This window comes from Hyla sarda, chromosome 1 (assembly GCF_029499605.1).
Source record: "Hyla sarda isolate aHylSar1 chromosome 1, aHylSar1.hap1, whole genome shotgun sequence".
Classification (NCBI taxonomy): domain Eukaryota; kingdom Metazoa; phylum Chordata; class Amphibia; order Anura; family Hylidae; genus Hyla; species Hyla sarda.
In genome coordinates, this window is record NC_079189.1 from 154,658,873 (window position 1) to 154,678,072 (window position 19,200).

At 41.9% G+C, this 19,200-nt stretch overlaps 1 protein-coding gene across 7 annotated transcripts in view; it reads left to right on the forward strand.

Annotated features, from left to right (window-relative positions):
- INPP4B (inositol polyphosphate-4-phosphatase type II B) overlaps nt 1–19,200 on the forward strand; it is a 665,917-nt gene that overhangs the window by 616,884 nt on the left and 29,833 nt on the right. For all 7 annotated transcript variants that reach the window (XM_056562903.1, XM_056562897.1, XM_056562899.1 and 4 more), the window contains one exon: nt 9,832–9,986. In XM_056562903.1, the coding sequence (XP_056418878.1) occupies nt 9,832–9,986 (155 nt within the window). The remainder of the gene's footprint in view (nt 1–9,831; nt 9,987–19,200) is intronic.

A 19,200-nucleotide genomic window follows, 5' to 3' on the forward strand; every position in this document is an offset into this window, starting at 1 on the left:
TGCAGGGACCGTCCGGTGGGGAGGGATAGTCGTTGTGGGCTGTACATCTTCACCGGATGGGCCTCTTCTTCGGGCCCGGAATAGTGACGTTGCCTTGACGACGACGCACAGGGACGTTGTGCATGAACACCCCCTTGGTGAAGATGGACAGCCCGGAACGACTATCCCTCCCCACCCGACGGTCCCTGCAGCACAGATGGCCCGGACCAGCCCACCCTAACGTCCTGCCGAGGGGAGATGAGTACAAAACTAAAGGGGGGGGGGCTGGAGGTTGACGAAGGCCGCAGTGGTCTTCAACCTGCGGACCTCCAGAGGTTTCAAAACTACAACTCCCAGCATGCACGGACAGCCGATGGCTGTCCGGGCATGCTGGGAGTAGTAGTTTTGAAACCTCTGGAGGTCCGCAGGTTGAAGACCACTGAGGGCGGAGGGTTCACTCGAGTATAAGCCGAGGGGGGTGTTTTCAGCATGAAAAATCGTGCTGAAAAACTCGGCTTATACTCGAGTATATACGATTAAAATAAGCCTTGTGAAGCACAAAGGCCTTAGTCTTCATCTTTTCAGCCACAATACGCCCACTTGAGATCTTGCTGCAAGTTTCATCAAAAGCCATGACAAAAACCTCAATGCAACTTGCCCTTCAACACATTAAAATGACTCATTTGTTTCATGCAGTGGTATAATTCCAATGTTTTTACATTCTTAAAACATTTAAAAATCTCTTCTTTTTTTTCAACTCTGATTAAGTTGTTTTTGAGCATTTCCGCATGACCTTTGTCTTATTTGCTATATTCACACTTAGGAAAATGTATTTCTATCTCAACAGAGTGAATTTTTGTCCAGATAACCCTTAAAACTGCGGTGGAGAGGAGATTTGTTTAATATGTTCTGGTGTTCAGGCGTGAAATTTTGTTAATTGCAGTTAGATTTGTTGGCGCATTAAAGAATACTGAAATGATTCTAATTGCCGTTCTCAAGAATGAACTATAAAGCAATCTCTAATAAATTGACTGGTGACCGCAGTAATGACCTGGAAACATTGTTTTACATCAATAATTCTCAAAAATATTAACATAGCATACATAATGGAGGCATTCTCTGTGTCTCGTCTCCTTACGCAGGAAATGTATTATCAGCTAACTGCATAGCCCGACTACACTGTTTCATTTACATGTTAGGCTTAAGATATGTCAACCTTCACAGCCTTGGATTTTTGCCATGTATTTTGACACTTTGGACATTTTTTGAATACAGATTAGCCTCATTTCAATTGGGCTCATCTCTATGCTGCATCTCTAACGAACATTGCCAGTCAATATGCTCAGAATGAGTGACATGCCACTTTTTATAGCTGCAGCATACGTTTCTATTTAAAACAATGGACGCATATTGGTCATGTGTTTTGGCACATATTACGTAAAAACGTTGTGTTAACACAGCCTAATAAAACAGTTTATTGATCTTTATCTGTAATTGTTATACAGTATATGTGTGTTATGCATATGTTGTAATGTACAATATGTGTGTGTGTGTGTATGTATATATATATATATATATATATATATATATATATATATATATATACACAATAATAGAACAGAGAGAGCGGCACTCCAGTCTAGGTGAAACCCAGTGTTGGTGTTTTATTCACACATCTGCAATAGGCGCAATGTTTCGGTTCATCAATAGAACCTTTCTCAAGCTCGGGAGTGCCGATCTCTCTGATCTATTATTGCATTTACGTGGGGTATTAGTCGGACCCTGGAGCTGAGCACCCGATTGGATCTGGAATCCTTGGCAATAGCCACGCACGGTGCTTCTTCATTGGGATTATTTATATATATATATATATATATTTATATATACACAGTTAAATCTCGGACACCTCCCAATAGTGGACAGTTTTAATTCCCGGAAGAGTCCCATAAAACTTAATGTATTTGCACCCTCCGAAAAAGGGGACACTCCCAATAGTGGAGGTGGACACACCCGAAAGGGGACAAAATTCTCCTATTAGGGAACTAAACACTCCCAATAGGGGACAATTGGGGACAAAATACTCTCAGTAGGGGACAAAACACTCCCAATTTTTACCCCCTGTGCCACATTATTTCCTCTTGATCCCCCCCCCATGCCATTTCATTCCCCCTTTATTACCCTCTGTGCAAATTCATCACCCCCTCTTTACCACCCCCTGTGCCATCTCATTTCCCTTAATCCCCCTGCGCTATTTCATTCCCCTTTATCCCTCCTGCCACTTCATAAAGAGTGGGTTGATGAATTTACACAGATGGTAATAAAGAGGGAATGAAATGGCACAGGCGGAACAAGGGTAAATTATGTGGCACAGGGGGTAAGGGGGGAGGATTTGGCACAAGGCACAGGAGGAATAAAGGTGCCCAGGTTATAAAGTGGGGATGAAATAGTACAAAATAAGGGGTAATTAAACTGCACTGGGAGATTCTATTGTTATATTGCTTTTTAGCATACTTTCTAGGTAATTATTCTCTGGGGTGAGTACAGAACAGTATTCGGTCATTGTAAAAATGTTTGAGTCTTTTTTCCCAATAGGGAACATCTCTCAATAGCGGGCACTTTTTTATTCCCCGTGAGTGTCCGCTTTTGGGAGATTCTACTGTGTGTGTATATATGTACCGGGACACTATATATATATGTGTGTGTGTGTGTGTGTGTGTATATGTTTATATATATGTATATGTATATATATATATATATATATATATATATATATGTATATATGTATATATATATATATATATATATATATGTGTGTGGGCTCTCCTGCAGGATCCCCCTAGGTCATTATTATTGTATATTACTCATGTACATTTATTAAAAGTATTGTACAGGTAACCACAGGCAACCAGCTACCAATAGGCTTTAGTCCAGCCGCCTGATATATTTAAAGGCTGTTGTCTCCACACTAGCTCTCTTAGTCCCTGCTCTCTTCCTGGACATTTAAGCAAGCACAAGCCTGTACAACATAAGTCCAGCACCGCTAGGCCAAAGGCTACAAGTCTGCAGCCACATCTAATCTGTTAGTCTCATTTATGTCTACAAGTCAAGTCTCTGCTGTCACTACCAAAGGCATAACAGTAGCACAGTGGCCTGCATCATCATTATTATCATTACAAGTCCAAGCAAGTCGGAGAGGTTCCCTGTGTCCCGGTCACCACTGTGGAAGTTGGCTATCTGTTAGGACTGTTTTCTGCCTTCTTCAGTAAAGTTCCAGTTGCTTCAAAACCTGCTTTGGACTCTCATTTAATATATGCCGTTTCTGGGTTGGTTGTCGGCGGTGCCCTAGATCATTCAACCACATCCTGGCGTCACCAACACTAGGGGTTAACAACATCTTGCCCCAGGGGTTAATACCATCTGGCCTCCACCACCTACACCGCTACACCCCATGGTCCCGCCATACACCGTGGGTCCCCACATATATATATATATATATATCAATTCGAAAAATTTAGTCCGCACTCGAGAGCTCCACCAAGGATGCAGGTGTTCAACCAGCGTGCCAAAGCTGGATCAGGCATAGTCCATTGTAAGCACAGACACAGCACAGATGGTGGTATTTAGGGTGAATAAAGTGGCTCTGTTTTTGTTGCACCAATAAGTAAGACATGCTTGTAAGGCATGTCTTACCTATTGGTGCAATAAAAACTGAGCCACTTTATTCACCCTGAATACCACCATCTGTGCTGTGTCTGTGCTTAAAATGGTGTGTGTATATATATATATATATATATATATATATATATATATATATAAGCTAAGCACTTTAAGGCCTAAGTTGAGGTGAGGTAGTGAACCACAGTGTGCAGCAGTGCCACAATGCCTTAGCATAGGAGCAGGGCAGCGTAAATGGTAATTTCCTAGGTGCCAGCATCAGTGTAAGCTAAAGTAGAGTCTGACATGGACAAAGGTTTAAGAGTTATTGCACTGGAATTTCGTTGCATCACTGGAGGAAGGGGCAAAAGAGATGTTAATTGAATGGGTTCACCAGGAACTAAAGAAAATAATATAGTAAAAATGCATGTTGTCACACAAAACCCACATGATAACACAGAGCTAAAGACTAGTGTAAACCACTGTGGCTGTCAGACTTAAGATACACATGAGACCTAAAATATATCACTTCATGTTTGTCTGTGCCTCCAGGACTAAGCAGGAACAAAAACCGCAGAAGTGGTTAGAACGAGTGATGAGATGCAGGCTGTTGTTGGGAGTGTAGTTTTCTAACTATGCACATATAAGCACTAGGCATATGTGAGTTATCTCTAATCCAGGGATATTGGTCCAATGTATAATTCCCAATAGCTCCGCGGATTAGTGCTGCACCATCAACATGTTTCACCCTAAACAGGCTTTTACAATTGGTTGTGTCAATCATTGTTGCTCTAAGCTAAAGGGGTATTCCGGCCAAATACATCTTATCCCTTATCCAAACGATAGGTAATAAGATGTCTGATCACCGGGGGGCCCGCCACTGGGACCCCCCACGATCTCCGTGCAGCACCCGCATTCTATTGCGTCTCCGGTCTCGGAAACCTCTTTGTTTCTGGGACTGAAGACATGATGTCACACCATGCCCCCTCCATTCATATCTATGGGAGGGGGCTTGACAGCAAGCCCCCTCCCATAGTGCCTTTTACAAAAAAGGACTTGGACTGAGATTTTGAGGCCACATGGTTTTCCAGGTTTGTACTCAATAATGTTACACAGTTCTGCAGTGGCAGGCCCCCTCACAGGCTGGAGTGCCCCACCATCAGTCCGGCTCTTCTATGCTGCGGCTGCTGCAGGGTGGTACAGCAGGGACCCGGGATCCTTACTGGGATACTGGCTGTACCCCTCTGATGGCGGCCCTGAGCAGCGGGCACGTGCCCTTTAGCCGTCCGGGCCCTCGGACGATGTCCGAACGGACTGGCCGGCCAGTCCGCCCCTGTCTGCTACGTGTGATCCTAGCCGTCGGTTCACTGCAATGTAGTCTGCAAAATATATTACTGTTGTTTTTGTGCAGATTAATAATTATTTCACTTGCTTTCTTTGCTTGATGGGTAGTCATAGGGTTGTTGTGTTTTTTTTTTATTTGTGCTGTGTTTTTAAACCCTGTGTGTTTTTTTTTTCTTCTTCTAGCTAGCAAAAAATCTTCAGTTTCAGAGCTTTTTGTTTAATGACAGGTATACTTTAAAGGGGTTCTCTACCCTAGACATCTTATCCTCTATCCAAAGTATAGGGGATAAGATGTCTGATCACGAAGGTCCTGCTGCTGGGACCCCCGTGATCTCTGTCCAGCACTCGGCATTCATTTAGAATGTTGGGTTCAGGCGGCGGGATTGGTACGTCACATCCATGCCCCCTTGTGACGTCACGCCATGCCCCCTCAATGAAAGTCTATGGAACGGGGTGTGGCATAGACTTGCATTGAGGGGTGTGGCGTGACGTCACAAGGGAGGGGGGCATGACATCACGATCCCTGTCGCCTGCTCCAAGCATTTGAAACAAAATATTCCAAAAGCTGGGGCAGCACAGTACCACTTTAAGGCCCACACATAACCTAATTTAGGTTAGGGTTCAGCTGACTGTATAAGTTATGAGGGCCTCCCGACTTTTCCCTAATGACTAGGAAGAGAAGGATTGATCATGTTGAATATCAACTGTCGATTATTTTGGGAGATAAACTGCAGCGAGAAAAGTGCAACAACAACTTTGCCTCCCCTCCACCTCCATCTCCTGAGTGATTATGTGTATATAGGGTTCGGGAGAAATGGTTTTCAGCCGAAGGAACATTCATCCGACAGCTATAAGGTGTATGACCAACTTCAACCGTTTTTTGATGCCCCTTACAAATTAAGTGGATAGTAAATAAAACAGCATAAAGTTATCATACCATTAGGTTCTGTTCCCATCTGCATTGTAGCTTACATTTAGAATAAAAGCTGACAGACTCTATTGACTTACAGTAGGGTCCTTCAAAGTTTAACAAAGCCTTTGATCATAGTACATTGTTAACTTAGTTCTCCCTGAGTTCTATTACATAATGTGGCCATGTGTTGGAACTTGTCATTAATATTCAAGTAGCTTCCTTGTAATTGATGTTAAATGTCCAGCAATTTGCTCATTATGATTAAGTCATGTTCCTAAATAGACTGGCTGCTTTGTGCTAATCCTATGGCGTAGTTGTACCTGCTGCAATGTAATCCTTGAAGATTAAATTAAATGGTCTAGCAATGACTGAACTAAGCTCCTTAAGAACCTTTAAGGGTGACTGCCTGCAGGGGTTGTTTCTTTATCCAGTCACAGCTTTCCAAGAAAGACTCCCACTCTCTACTGGTAATGCCTACACACTTCAACAAATAGAAATGCTAATGCAAAATGTTCTATCCAATTTACAGCTCATTTAGACTTCTCTATATCTGTCATTATTCCGGCCAGGCTGCTCCAATAAAATTTAATTTAATCTAATTTACAAATGTGGAGGATCTTAATGACAATGTATGAGTGAATGTGGTAATTACATAGTGTCTATTTTACAATATACAATAGAGGCCAGTTCAAGACTTAAAAAATACTATATTACTATGGGACCCCAATCAAAATATGCCTATTAAAAACAATTGACTCATCTCATCTCTTCTTGACTCATCTTGATCTGCAGACTTTGTTGCTTGATATTGCAGTCTACAATTCTTAAGAATCTAAATAGGCATAAGTACACTTCACACAGACTACCATCTTATTTTCAACATTTTTATATATATATATATATATATATATATATATATATATATATATATATATATATATGAAACAGACATACCAGTTGCTAACAGGGCCCAGTAGGTAATGTGGGGGTTCTGCTAGGGTACGTTCATGAGTACGCAGATTTGATGCTCAGGATTTTCTGCTGCAGGTTTCAATGTAAACTAAATGACTGAGCACAGCTTCTAATCTGCAGTTACAAATCCTGCGCATCAAATCTGCGCAGGATCCTGTACGTGTGACTGTACCCCTAAGGAATATTATGGTTTATAATTGATAGTGGATTATTAGATAGACTTAATGAGAAATGTTATGGTTCCTTGTGCAAAGCAAGGGGCCCTTATTTCAATCTTGTCCAGGGGTCATCTGCTTTCTGTGTCGTCCCTGGTTCCTAACTTTTGTGGTATATGAATAACTTATTTTGGGCCATTCTCAATGCCAATCTGTTCATCCATACCGTTTTCCTGTTAAAAAAAAGCATTCCGGAAATGTTTTAGTTTTTTTTTTCTCCTTCTATAGTGCAGCATAGGCTATTTATTAGAGTTCTTGTGTATGCATTTAGCTCACCTCATTTTGCTGCTGTTGTGTGCATAAGATTGGCTGCATTTTTGTATATAAATGCACAATAATGTTCTGTAATGCTGTCTATATTACCCATAAATCCTTTGGCTTTGGCTGGGGTATTTGATTTTCCACATATCCTTACTCCATTTTAGCTGTTTATGTGTGATTTTCTAAAATTGTGGTTAAAATTACCAGTTTTTACCATATTTTAAACAATTGTGGTACAATATCTCCATTTTTGCCATGATTGGTTTACAATCACAGCAAAAGCAGAAAAAAAGCATATGGAAATGGAATGTGTGAACACAGCTTTATGGGAAATGTCTTAATATGTCCTGATCCCATAGAGAGGTGGAGAGGGGTCTGTGAGCTAGTAGGAGGTTGCGGCGCTGATTCCTGTAGCTGAGGGCTGCAGCTAATCGCCGGCATGTGGTGATCACCGAGGCCTGCTATTAACCCTTTAGATCACCCCTGTCAAAGCTGACAGAGGCATCTAAAGGGACATTTAAATAGACCCTGATGGTCTAGTGGGGTGGATTGCCCCTCCGCAATGCAATCGCAGGGAAGCGATCAACTGCTGAGGTAGCTGGAAGGCTTATCTCATCTTCTGTGCCGTCCGTGGCTCTGGGATTAATAGAGCCTGGCAGGCTCTATCAATCGAGCGCAGAGCACACAGATCAATGCAATTCTATGGAACTACATTGATCTGTATAAGGAATCTAATGATTCCTCCTAAAAGTCTCCTAAGGGACCAATAAAGTATATATAAAAAAAATAAAAATAAATAAAGGTTTAACCCACATACATTAACCCCTTCCATATTAAAAGTTTAAATCACCCCCCCCTTTTCACAAATTCTATATAAAAAATATGTAAACATAATAAAAATTTACATATTTGGTATCGCCACATGTGTAATTGTCCAAACTATTAAAATGTACATTATTTACCCCATACCTTGAACCGTGTAAATGTAAAAAAAATAAAACTCCAGAAGTGCATTTAATTTTATCACATCATACCCCAGAAAAAAATGAAGTAAAAAGCGATCAAAAAGTCAGATCAGTACCACAATGGTACCGATAAAAAGTACAGATTACGGGGCAAAAAAATTGCCCTCATAGAACCTGGGTAAAATGACTAATGTCACTGCAAAGTAGAATTGGCGATGCAAAAAATAAGCCATAATATGGATTTTTAAGTGGAAAATTGAAAGGGTTATGATTTTTAAAATGTAAGGAGGAAAAAACGAAAGTGCAAAAACTGAAAAACCCTGAGTCCTTAAGGGGTTAAAATGCAAAAATGGAAAAATGCTGCGTCCTTAAAGGGGTACTCCGCCCCTAGACATCTTATCCCCTATCCAAAGGATAGGGGATAAGATGTCAGATCGCCACGGTCCCGCTGCTGGGGACCCCCGGGATCCCCGCTGCGGCACTGCGCTATCATTACAGCACAGAGCGAGTTCGCTCTGTGCGTAATGACGGGCGATACAGGGGACGGAGCAGCGTGACGTCATGGCTCTGCCCCTCGTGACATCACGGTCCGTCCCCTTAATGCAAGTCTATGGGAGGGGGCACGATGACCGCCACGCCCCCTCCCATAGACTTGTATTGAAAGGGGCAGGCCGTGACGTCACGAGGGGCAGAGCCATGACGTGACGATGCTCCGGCCCCTGTATTGCCCGTCATTACGTGCAGAGCAAACTCGCTCTGTGCTGTAATGATAGCGCGGTGCCGCAGCGGGGATCCCGGGGCTCCCCAGCAGCGGGACCACGGCGATCTGACATCTTATCCCCTATCCTTTGGATAGGGCGATAAGATGTCTAGGGGCGGAGTACCCCTTTAAGGGGTTAAGGTCTCTTCATACATAAGCAGCTTGAGAAAAGCCTCCTTAGAGCAGTGGTACTGAGGATGTTATACATCAGACACTTAGTCATGTGCATTAAATCTCAAGCAATTCTATTAGTATAACTACATAACTACATTGTTTATACCCACAGTGAGTGTTCCTTTGCTGACTGGCATGATAACTTGAAATCCAGTAGTTTTACATAATCTTGCTTCCTTGGCTAATGTTTATTATCTGCAGTACATGTTTACATTATTCAGTTTATACAGGCTTACTAAAGGGTTTTCCTTGACTCTATTAATTCAGAGCCAATCCACAGGATAGCCCATCAGTCTCTCATCAATATTGGCAACCTAGGCTCTACCAATTAGCTATTCAGAGCCCTGCTTATACAGTGTACAGGACTGAGGGCCCTGCAGTGTTCATTGTATATTGGTGGCACCAAGTAACTGCAGTTCGGTTCCCATTCAGTTAGTTAGAAGCTGACCTGTAGTTCCTGGCACCACCAATATATGATGAACGGTGCAAGGCAGGGATAGGCCGTCAATCAATACTTTCCCGGATACCCACTTTTAACTGTTTCCGCCTTTAAATGCAAAACGTGTAATTTTATGTTTAATATTATATACTTAGATTTGCCGGAAAATGAATGGAGTTCGATTTACCTGTTGCAAAAGTGCCAAGGACCGGACTTCTATGTCAGTCACTTTGGAGCAGTGCTCTATCTTAAGAGATGAACATGACCTCCACAAAGACTTCTTCATCCGGGCTCTAGACTGCATGAGGAGGTGTGTATAGATACTGATCTTTACTGTAGAGGTTTTTCTGCATTGTAATGTCATATCTGTTGGAAACAATGTACACTATTATATACAGGCAACTCAACAGAGACTACAGCACATCAGATTTCATTATGTGAAATGTTAAATATTAAATATCATTATATAATATTTCTCTAGCCCATCAGGTGTTTGTTTTTTTATTTTTACATAGTGTAGTCTTAAAAACTTTTCTTGCTTTCAAAACAATGGAACCCGATGGAAACTTGAAAGATCCCATTATAATACAGCTGGATCTGTCACAAATATTTTGGGATGTGACGCACCCATCATATTAGTGTGTCTGTAACGGTGGTTCACATATAAATGAGTAATGTTCCACTACATGAACACCCATCAATCAGTTGTAGTCTGCAGGAGAAGTGCACAGCAATATCCCTAGAGTGCCACCATTGTAATGCAGATGACTCCTGCATACCGTTGAGGTTATAAGATGCCAGTGGAGGACTCCTTGTAGTCACATTAAAGGGGTATTCCAGGCAAAAATATTTGCGGGATAAGATGTCTGATCGCGGACGGCCATCAAGCCCCCTCCCTTAGACATGATTGGAGGGGGCGTGGCATGACATCACGTCCCCAGTCGCGGAAACCCGGAGGTTTCCAAAAATGAAGACGCATCTCCTGCATAGAATGCGGGTGCTGCAGGGAGATCGCAGGGGGTCCCACGGGAGGGCCCCCAGTGATCAGACATGGTATCCCCTATCCTTTGTAAAAATGTTTTTGCCCAGAATACCCCTTTAATTCTACAACTTATAACAACTTGCAATTATAATAATTTTTTTAAAGATTATAAACACAAAGTACCTATTAGCAGATATATATTAAATAGTGTTAGCATGGCCCCTACAGCAGCATTAACGTAGCAGTTGACTCCCCAAAGGGAGGTTGGATGGAAATGAACCACCGGTTCCCAGTACTATTTAGTGGCTGTTCAGACAATGCATATGTGCTACGAACTGACTGGATGTACTTCATGTATATGACTAAAACGCTGGATTACAATTGCAAAAACTCTTGTTGAGTGCCATGGAATGTCCACTTTAATGCACTAAGTCCTCTAATGGGGCTTTTTATAGATGTTTTTCTTCTACAAACCCTAATTTCCTAATAGTTATATTTGGAAATGTATTTTTATAAGCTAGACATCTAATTTCAGAAAACACATATAGCTAAACATATATCATGAGAGAAATGCTTTGCTCCCCAGGTTTTGCAAAACTTTAAAGGGGTACTCCCGTGGAAAACCTTTATTTTTTTTTTTTTTTTTTTTTTTTAATCAACTGGTGCCAGAAAGTTAAACAGATTTGTAAATTACTTCTATAAAAAAATCTTAATCCTTCCAGTACTTTTTAGGGGCTATATACTAAAGAGGAAATGTATTACTTTTTAGATTTCTCTGATGTCATGACCACAGTGCTCTCTGCTGACCTCTGCTGTCCATTTTAGGAACTGTCCAGAGCAGCATATGTTTGCTATGGGGATTTTCTGCTGCTCTGGTCAGCTCCTAAAATGGACAGCAGAGGTCAGCAGAGAGCACTGTGGTCATTACATCAGAGAAATCCAAAAAGAAAAGCATTTCCTCTGTAGTATATAGCCCCTAAAAAGTACTGGAAGGATTAAAGGGGTATTCCAGGCAAAAACTTTTTTATATATATATATATATATATATATATATATATATATATATATATATATATCAACTGGCTCCGGAAAGTGAAACAGATTTGAAAATTACTTCTATTAAAAAATCTTAATCCTTCCAATAGTTCCAATTCTGAAGTTTTCTGTCTAACTGCTTAATGATGATGTCACGTCTCGGGAGCTGTGCATGATGGGAGAATATCCCCATAGGAACTGCACAGCTCCCGGGACGTGAGTCATCAGAAAGCAGTTAGACAGAAAACAGCAACTCAACTTCAGAAGCTAATAACTATTGGAAGGATTAAGATTTTTTTAATAGAAGTAATTTACAAATCTGTTTAACTTTCCGGGGGCAAATGATATATAAAAAAAAAAGTTTTGGCCTGGATAACCCCTTTAAGATTTTTTAATAGAAGTAATTTACAAATCTGTTTAACTTTCTGGCACCAGTTGATTTAAAAAAAAAAAAAAAGTTTTCCACAGGAGTACCCCTTTAACTCCAAATCACAAATAAGGCTTGCTGGGTGTTAGTTGTGTAACAGGTAGAGAGTACTTTGGGGTCTTTGGGGTCATCGACTGTGGAGTCATTGAATGTTGAATTCAATGCTAAATGGGCATCAGTTTTAGCCTACGCCAGTGATATTGAGTGCCTATTGAAGGCTTACAGAGCTTTGAGAATATATTAGCTTAAATGATCTTTCTTTCTGTCTTCCATATAAAATCCAGCATATTTCATTTTCGGATGGATTACCATTGTCTATTTTTTTCCTTTAAATTAGCTACGTTTTTTCTAGAACATCCATTATTGATATACACCCCTGAAGACAGATCTAAAACAAGCAATGACTCTTCATAAATAAGCTTGTCATCTAACCTCATCTAATAAAATGCTCCCAGTGTTTCTTGACAATTAAAGAGTTTGAACTTTTAGCTTTGATTGGAATACATAAGTTATTGTTTCTTGCAGGTCGCGAAATGCTTGCACACATAATAAAAAAAAATCATTTGCTAGGTCGTGTAGGGGAAATAATGATCTGTACTGTGAACCTCAGCAGGGATGTAGATCGATATAATTATAAAGAATGCCCTGAATTACTGAGAAAACTAGATCAGCAGTTTCTGCTACCTGAGCAAAAGAGAACGGTAGGGACAAGTATTGCTTGCAGCATGCTGATATACTTGCACATCACACCATGAGTTGCTGCCAAACAGGGAAATGGGCCAAAATCCAGATTTTCCTCTTGTTAGTAAAAACACTTTCAAACCTCAAAGGACTATGTTTCTGTAATTTAGAACAACAAGGTAGAGGTACATTTAGGCAAACCTAAACGGCCTCCCATTGCTCCTGAACAATACTTTGCTGATTTATACCATTACTAGAATCCCCGCTAGTGTTACACTTTAATTTTGGAATATTTAACACAATTATCAATAATCTAACATATCTGGCTGTCCTAGATTTTACTCAGATCATTATTATTCAGTGTAATATATATATATATATATATATATATATATATATATATATATATATATACACACACACCGTTTATATTCGAGTATAAGCCGACCCGAATATAAGCTGAGTCCCCTATTTTTACCCCAAAAACCCAGGAAAAGTTATTGGGGGAGATGTATCATTTCCAGTGTATAATAGAAGTTTTTTACCCCTCTGCCTGTTGTGTAAATTTGGCGCAGCTGCGTTAAATTTATCATTCTTGTGCAGCTACTTTCTTGAATTGCGTTTAAATTTAGAATTCTCCTCAGAGCATAAATTAACACCGCAGCTCTATTTAGTAGGAGCTTTGTCTGCAGCGTATCTGCACCTAAACAGTAAGTGTGTCCTCGTTATTAGTTTTAGAATTTTTTTTCTTCATTATGTAGAGTTTTAATCTCACAATAATACCACTTTTTGCACCCAATTATAACACATCAATTATACCAATGTCCTTATTTTTCATTTAACATCTGTGACACCCCTGTGCAAATCACCTCAAATGTACATGGTGCACTCTACCTTATGGGCCTTGTGCGCCCGCAGAGCACTTTGCACCCACATATGTGGTATCTCCGTACTCTGGCTAAATTGTGTCCCCAAAAATGGGGATCTTTTTTCCCATTTACCTCTTGTGAAAATGTAAAGTATGCGGCAACACCTGCATGTCAGTGTAAATAATTTTATTTTTATACACTAACATACTGGTGTAGAATCCAACTGTTCCTTTTCATAATGGGTAAAAGGAGAAAAAGCCCCCCAAAATCTGTAAGGCAAGTTCTCCCGAGTACGGCGATACCCCATATGTGACCCTAAAATGTTGCCTTGAAATACGACAGGTCTCCAAAGTGAGAGACCGCCATGCGCATTTGAGGCCTAAATTAGGGTTTTGCATAGGGGTGGACATAGGGGTATTCTATGCCAGTGTTTCCCAAACAGGGTGCCTAAAGCTGTTGCAAAACTCCCAACATGCCTGGACAGTCGATGGCTGTCCGGCAATACTGGGAGTTGTTGTTTTGCAACAGCTGGAGGCTCCATTTTGGAAACAGTGCCGTATCAGACGTTGTTCATATTTATTGGGGAGGGGGGCTGTGTAGTGGTATGTGTATATATAGTGTTTTTTACTTATTTTATTTAAGTGTAGTGTAGTGTAGTGTTTTTAGGGTACAGTCACACGGGCGGGGGTTCACAGCGAGTTTGCTGCATCTCAATCTTGCAGCACTCCCTGTAAACCTCCGCCCATGTGAGTGTACCCTGTCCATTCACATTGGGGGGAGGGGGGAAACATCCAGCTGTTGCAAAACTACAACTCCGAGCATGACCTTTGGCTTTCCGTGCATGCTGGGAGTTGTAGTTTTTCAACAGCTGGAGGCACACTGGTTGCGAAACACGGAAACAGACTCAGTGTTTCGCAACCAGTGTGCCTTCAGCTGTTGCAAAAACTTCAAATCTCAGCATGCAGTGACAGCAGAAGGACATGCTGGAACTTGTAGTTATGCAACAGCTGGAGGCACACTGGTTGCAAAACACTTGAAAGTTTTTTACTTAACTCAGTGTTTCCAAACCAGTGTGCCTCCAGCTGTTGCACAACTTCAATTCCCAGCATGCATGGTCTGTCAGTGCATGCTGGGCGTTATAGTTTGGAGGCACAGCTGGAGGCACACGGGTTGGGAAAAAGAGTTAGGAAACTAACAATGTTTCCCAACTAGTGTGCCTCCAGCTTTTGCAAAACTATAATTCCCAGCATGGCCAAACATGCTGGAAGTTGTATTTCGGCAATATCTGAAGGGTCAGATGTTGACGAAATACAACTCCCAGCATGCTTGGACAGTCTGGGCATGCTGGGAGTTGTAATTTTGCAACAGCTGGAGGTCCACAGTTTGTAGACCACTGTATAATGGTCTCCAATTTGTGGTCTTCCAGATGTTACAGAACTACAACTCCCAGCATGCCTCGACAGAGTGGGCATGCTGAGATTTGTAATTTTGGAACATCTGGAAGAGCACAGATTGGAGACCATTATACAGTGGTCTCCAAACTGTGGCCCTCCAGATGTTGCAAAACTACAACTCCCAGCATGCCCAGAAAGCCAAAGGCTGTCTGGGCATGCTGGGAGTTGCAGTTTTGAAACTCCCAGAGGCAGCAGTGAGATCGGTTTACGGCGATCTCACTGCTGCCAATGAAGATGCCGCACTGCTGCCGGAAACTCACCGCCTGGACGCACCACCTCCGGGACCGCCTAGAGGACGCTGCTCGCACCGGGACCGCTCGGGACACCGCATGGCCGGGTAAGTGACGCCGGGGGACAGTAAGGGACACTTAGCAGAGCGGTGTGTGTCCCGATCCCCGTGATCCGGACTCACACACCGCGCTGCTAAGTATTCTCATAGCGAAACGCTGCTATCAGCTAGTCAGATTTGACTGGCTGGGGGGGGGGGAGGGGGGGAAGAAATTCCCCCGTGGTCACATGGTAAGATGGCTGGCTATCAGTGATAGCCACCATCTTACCGGGCGCTGGGGAAAAGTATAACGGAAAGCAGTAAATTTTAAAAATAAAAGGAGAATGATCTACAGTGTTAAGTGGATTACAAAGCTATTTTAATGTGAGGGATCTTGTTCAATGATAAGTAAGATATCAAACATTTCCTATGTAAATGTATTAAATTGTTGGATCATAAAATAACAAAACCAATATACAAGTGATCTAATGAATAACTGAACTGGAAACAAATATTCTATATGCAAATTATTTTAAAAGTGCTTTGGAATAACCAAGGAGTAAAAATATAAAGCAAACCAAATGAGGAATTGAGATAGGAAAGTAAAAACATTCTGGTGGTTCCTTAGTAGAACTTTCCTTCAGAAATAGAAAGGATTGCTACGTGCAGTTAAAGTTGGCTTATATTTATGGGGAAAAAGACGCACTTGCGTCAAAATTTTTGGTGCAAAGGAAAAGTATGCAGGTAATAAATCCATGTGTACTATAGATGTCACTCCAAGGTACCCTGATTCAGCCACATCTGGAGGACATGCTCTACCAAAACATGCGCAAAAAAATGCGCAAAAAAAAGGGCTTGCGCAAAATTTTGCGCAAAAAAATACACACAAAACAGGGGTAAAATCTTTGATACATGTCCCCCATTGACTCGACTATAAGCCTAGGGTGGGAAATACATCATCGCCCCATGTAATCATCCAGACCCCCGTCATCATCCCCCCCCCTTCATCATCACCCCCTGTCAATCCTTTCATCAGTGGACTTCAACCTGCGGACCTCCAGAAGTTGCAAAACTACAACTCCCAGCATGCCCGGACAGCCACTGGCTGTCCAGGCATGCTGGGAGTTGTAGTTTTGAAACCTCTGGAGGTCCACAGGTTGAAGACCACTGCGGCCTTCGTCATCACCCCCCCCTTCATCATCACTGCCTGTCAATCCCTTCATCAGTGGTCTTCAACCTGCGGACCTCCAGAGGTTTCAAAACTACAACTCCCAGCATGCCCGGACAGCCAATGGCCTTCGTCATCATCCAGCCCCCCCACCTTTTGTTTTGTACTCACCTCCCCTCGGCGGGACGTTAGGGTGAGCTGGTGCGGGCCATCTATGCTGCAGGGACCGTCCAGTGGGGATGGTTAGTCGTTGTGGGCTGTCCATTTTCACGGGGGGTGCCTCTTCTCCTCGCTTCGGCCCCGGAGTAGTGACATTGCCTTGACGTTGCGCATGAACGTCCCTGTGCGGCTGGATGATGATGAAGGCCGCAGTGGTCTTCAACCTTCGGACCTCCAGAGGTTTCACAACAACTTGCTGGGAGTTGTAGTTTTGCAACATCTGGAGGTCCGCAGGTTGAAGACCACTGATGAAGGGATTGACAGGGGTTCACTCGAGATTAAGCCAAGGGGGGCGTTTTCAGCACGAAAAATCATGCTGAAAAACTCTGCTTATACTCGAGTATATACGGTATAGTAAATTTGAGTTGCCGTGTTAGTCCAGTGATGCAGGTGCTAATCAAAAAATGTTGCAGCATCTTGTAATACCTTTTTTGTTGGACTAAGAGAATTTTGCAGAGACAAGTAGAGATGAGCGAATTTACAGTAAATTCGATTCGTCACAAATTTCTCGGCTCGGCAGTTGATGACATATCCTGCATAAATGAGTTCAGCCTTCAGGTGCTCCCATGGGCTGGAAAAGGTGGATACAGTCCTAGGAGACTCTTTCCTAGGACTGTATCCACCTTTTCCAGCCCACCGGAACACCTGAAAGCTGAACTAATTTATGCAGGATAAGTCATCAACTGCCGAGCCGAGAAGTTCATGACGAATCGAATTTACTGTAAATTCGCTCATCTCTAGAGACAAGCTTTCGGGATTCTTTCCTTCAGATTATGAACTATCCATATCTAAGAGATCTGTTCTCTCTAAAGAACTATCATTCTATCCAAGCACTAAACTGGATGACATCAAACTATACTCAGACTTGGAAGTATTCTTTAGGAGACTACGACTAAAAGAGTATTTTCATAAGAAAGAGGACAGCACTACAACAACCTTGAATTACAATATCAAGGAAAAGAATTCTGATTTTACCCCCTCACCAGGACGCAACAGCAAACTGTACAGCTACATTGCAAGTTTCAGACTAAGAACAGTATCCTTAGTCACAAAACACCATTATAAAACCAACTACAGTCTCTCAAAACTAGAAACAGGCGCCATGAAACACAGCAGTAGCAAAAACACTTCCCTGAACTCCTAGCTGATCTTGCCTATACATTCTAACCAGCACCAGTTGTGTCAATAAGACTATGGCATGGCAGGAGTCAAGTTTATGAATTTAAAGGGGTAGTCAGGATTTTTTTCTTCAGCCTTTGAGACCATCATTTTAAAGGGGTACTCCGGTGGAAAACTGTTTATTTATTTATTTATTTTAAATCAACTGGTGCCAGAAAGTTAACCCCTTAAGGACTCAGGGTTTTTCAGCTTTTGCACCTCCTTACCTTTTAAAAATCATAACCCTTTCAATTTTCCACCTAAAAATCCATATTATGGCTTATTTTTTGCATCACCAATTCTTCTTTGCAGTGACATCAGTCCTTTTACCCAAAAATTCACGGCAAAACGGAAAAAAAATCATTGTGCGACAAAATCTTCCGTTTCTACGCAGTGCATATTTCGGTAAAAATTACACCTTATCATTATTCTGTAGGTCCATACGATTAAAATGATACCCTATCGGTATCGGTATGATTTTTGTTTTGATCAGACTTTTTGATCACTTTTTATTCATTTTTTAATGGTATAAAAAGTGACCAAAATACGCTTTTTTTGACTTTGGAATTTTTTTGCGCGTACGCCATTGACCGTGCGGTTTAATTAATGATATATTTTTTTAGTTCAGACATTTACACACGCGGCGATACCACATATATATATATATATATATTTTTTTTTTTTAACACTGTTTTATTTTTTTATGGAAAAAGGGGGGTGATTCAAACTTTTATTAGGGAAGGGGTTAAATGACCTTTATTAACACTTTTTTTAACTTTTTTTTTTGCAGTGTTATAGGTCCCATAGGGACCTATAACACTGCACACACTGATCTCTTGCACAGATCACTGGCTTGTATTAACACGCCTGTGATCAATGTTATTGGCGCTTGACTGCTCCTGCCTGGATCTCGGGCACAGAGCAGTCATTCGTCGATCAGACACTGAGGAGGCATGTAAGGGCCCTCCCGGTGTCCTGTAAGCTGTTCGGGACGCCGCAATTTCACCGCCGGCGGTCCCGAACAGCCCGACTGAGCAGCCGGGTCACTTTCACTTTAGAAGCTTTGACCGCCGCTTCTAAAGGGTTAATACCGCACATCGCCGCGATAGGCGATGTGTGGTATTAGCCGCGGGTCCCGGCCTTAGCGGCGCGATCCCGCTTCATATCGCGGGAGCCGGCGCAGGACGTAAATATACGTCCTGCGTCGTTAAGGGGTTAAACAGATTTGCAAATTACTTCTATTAAAAAATATTACTCCTTCCA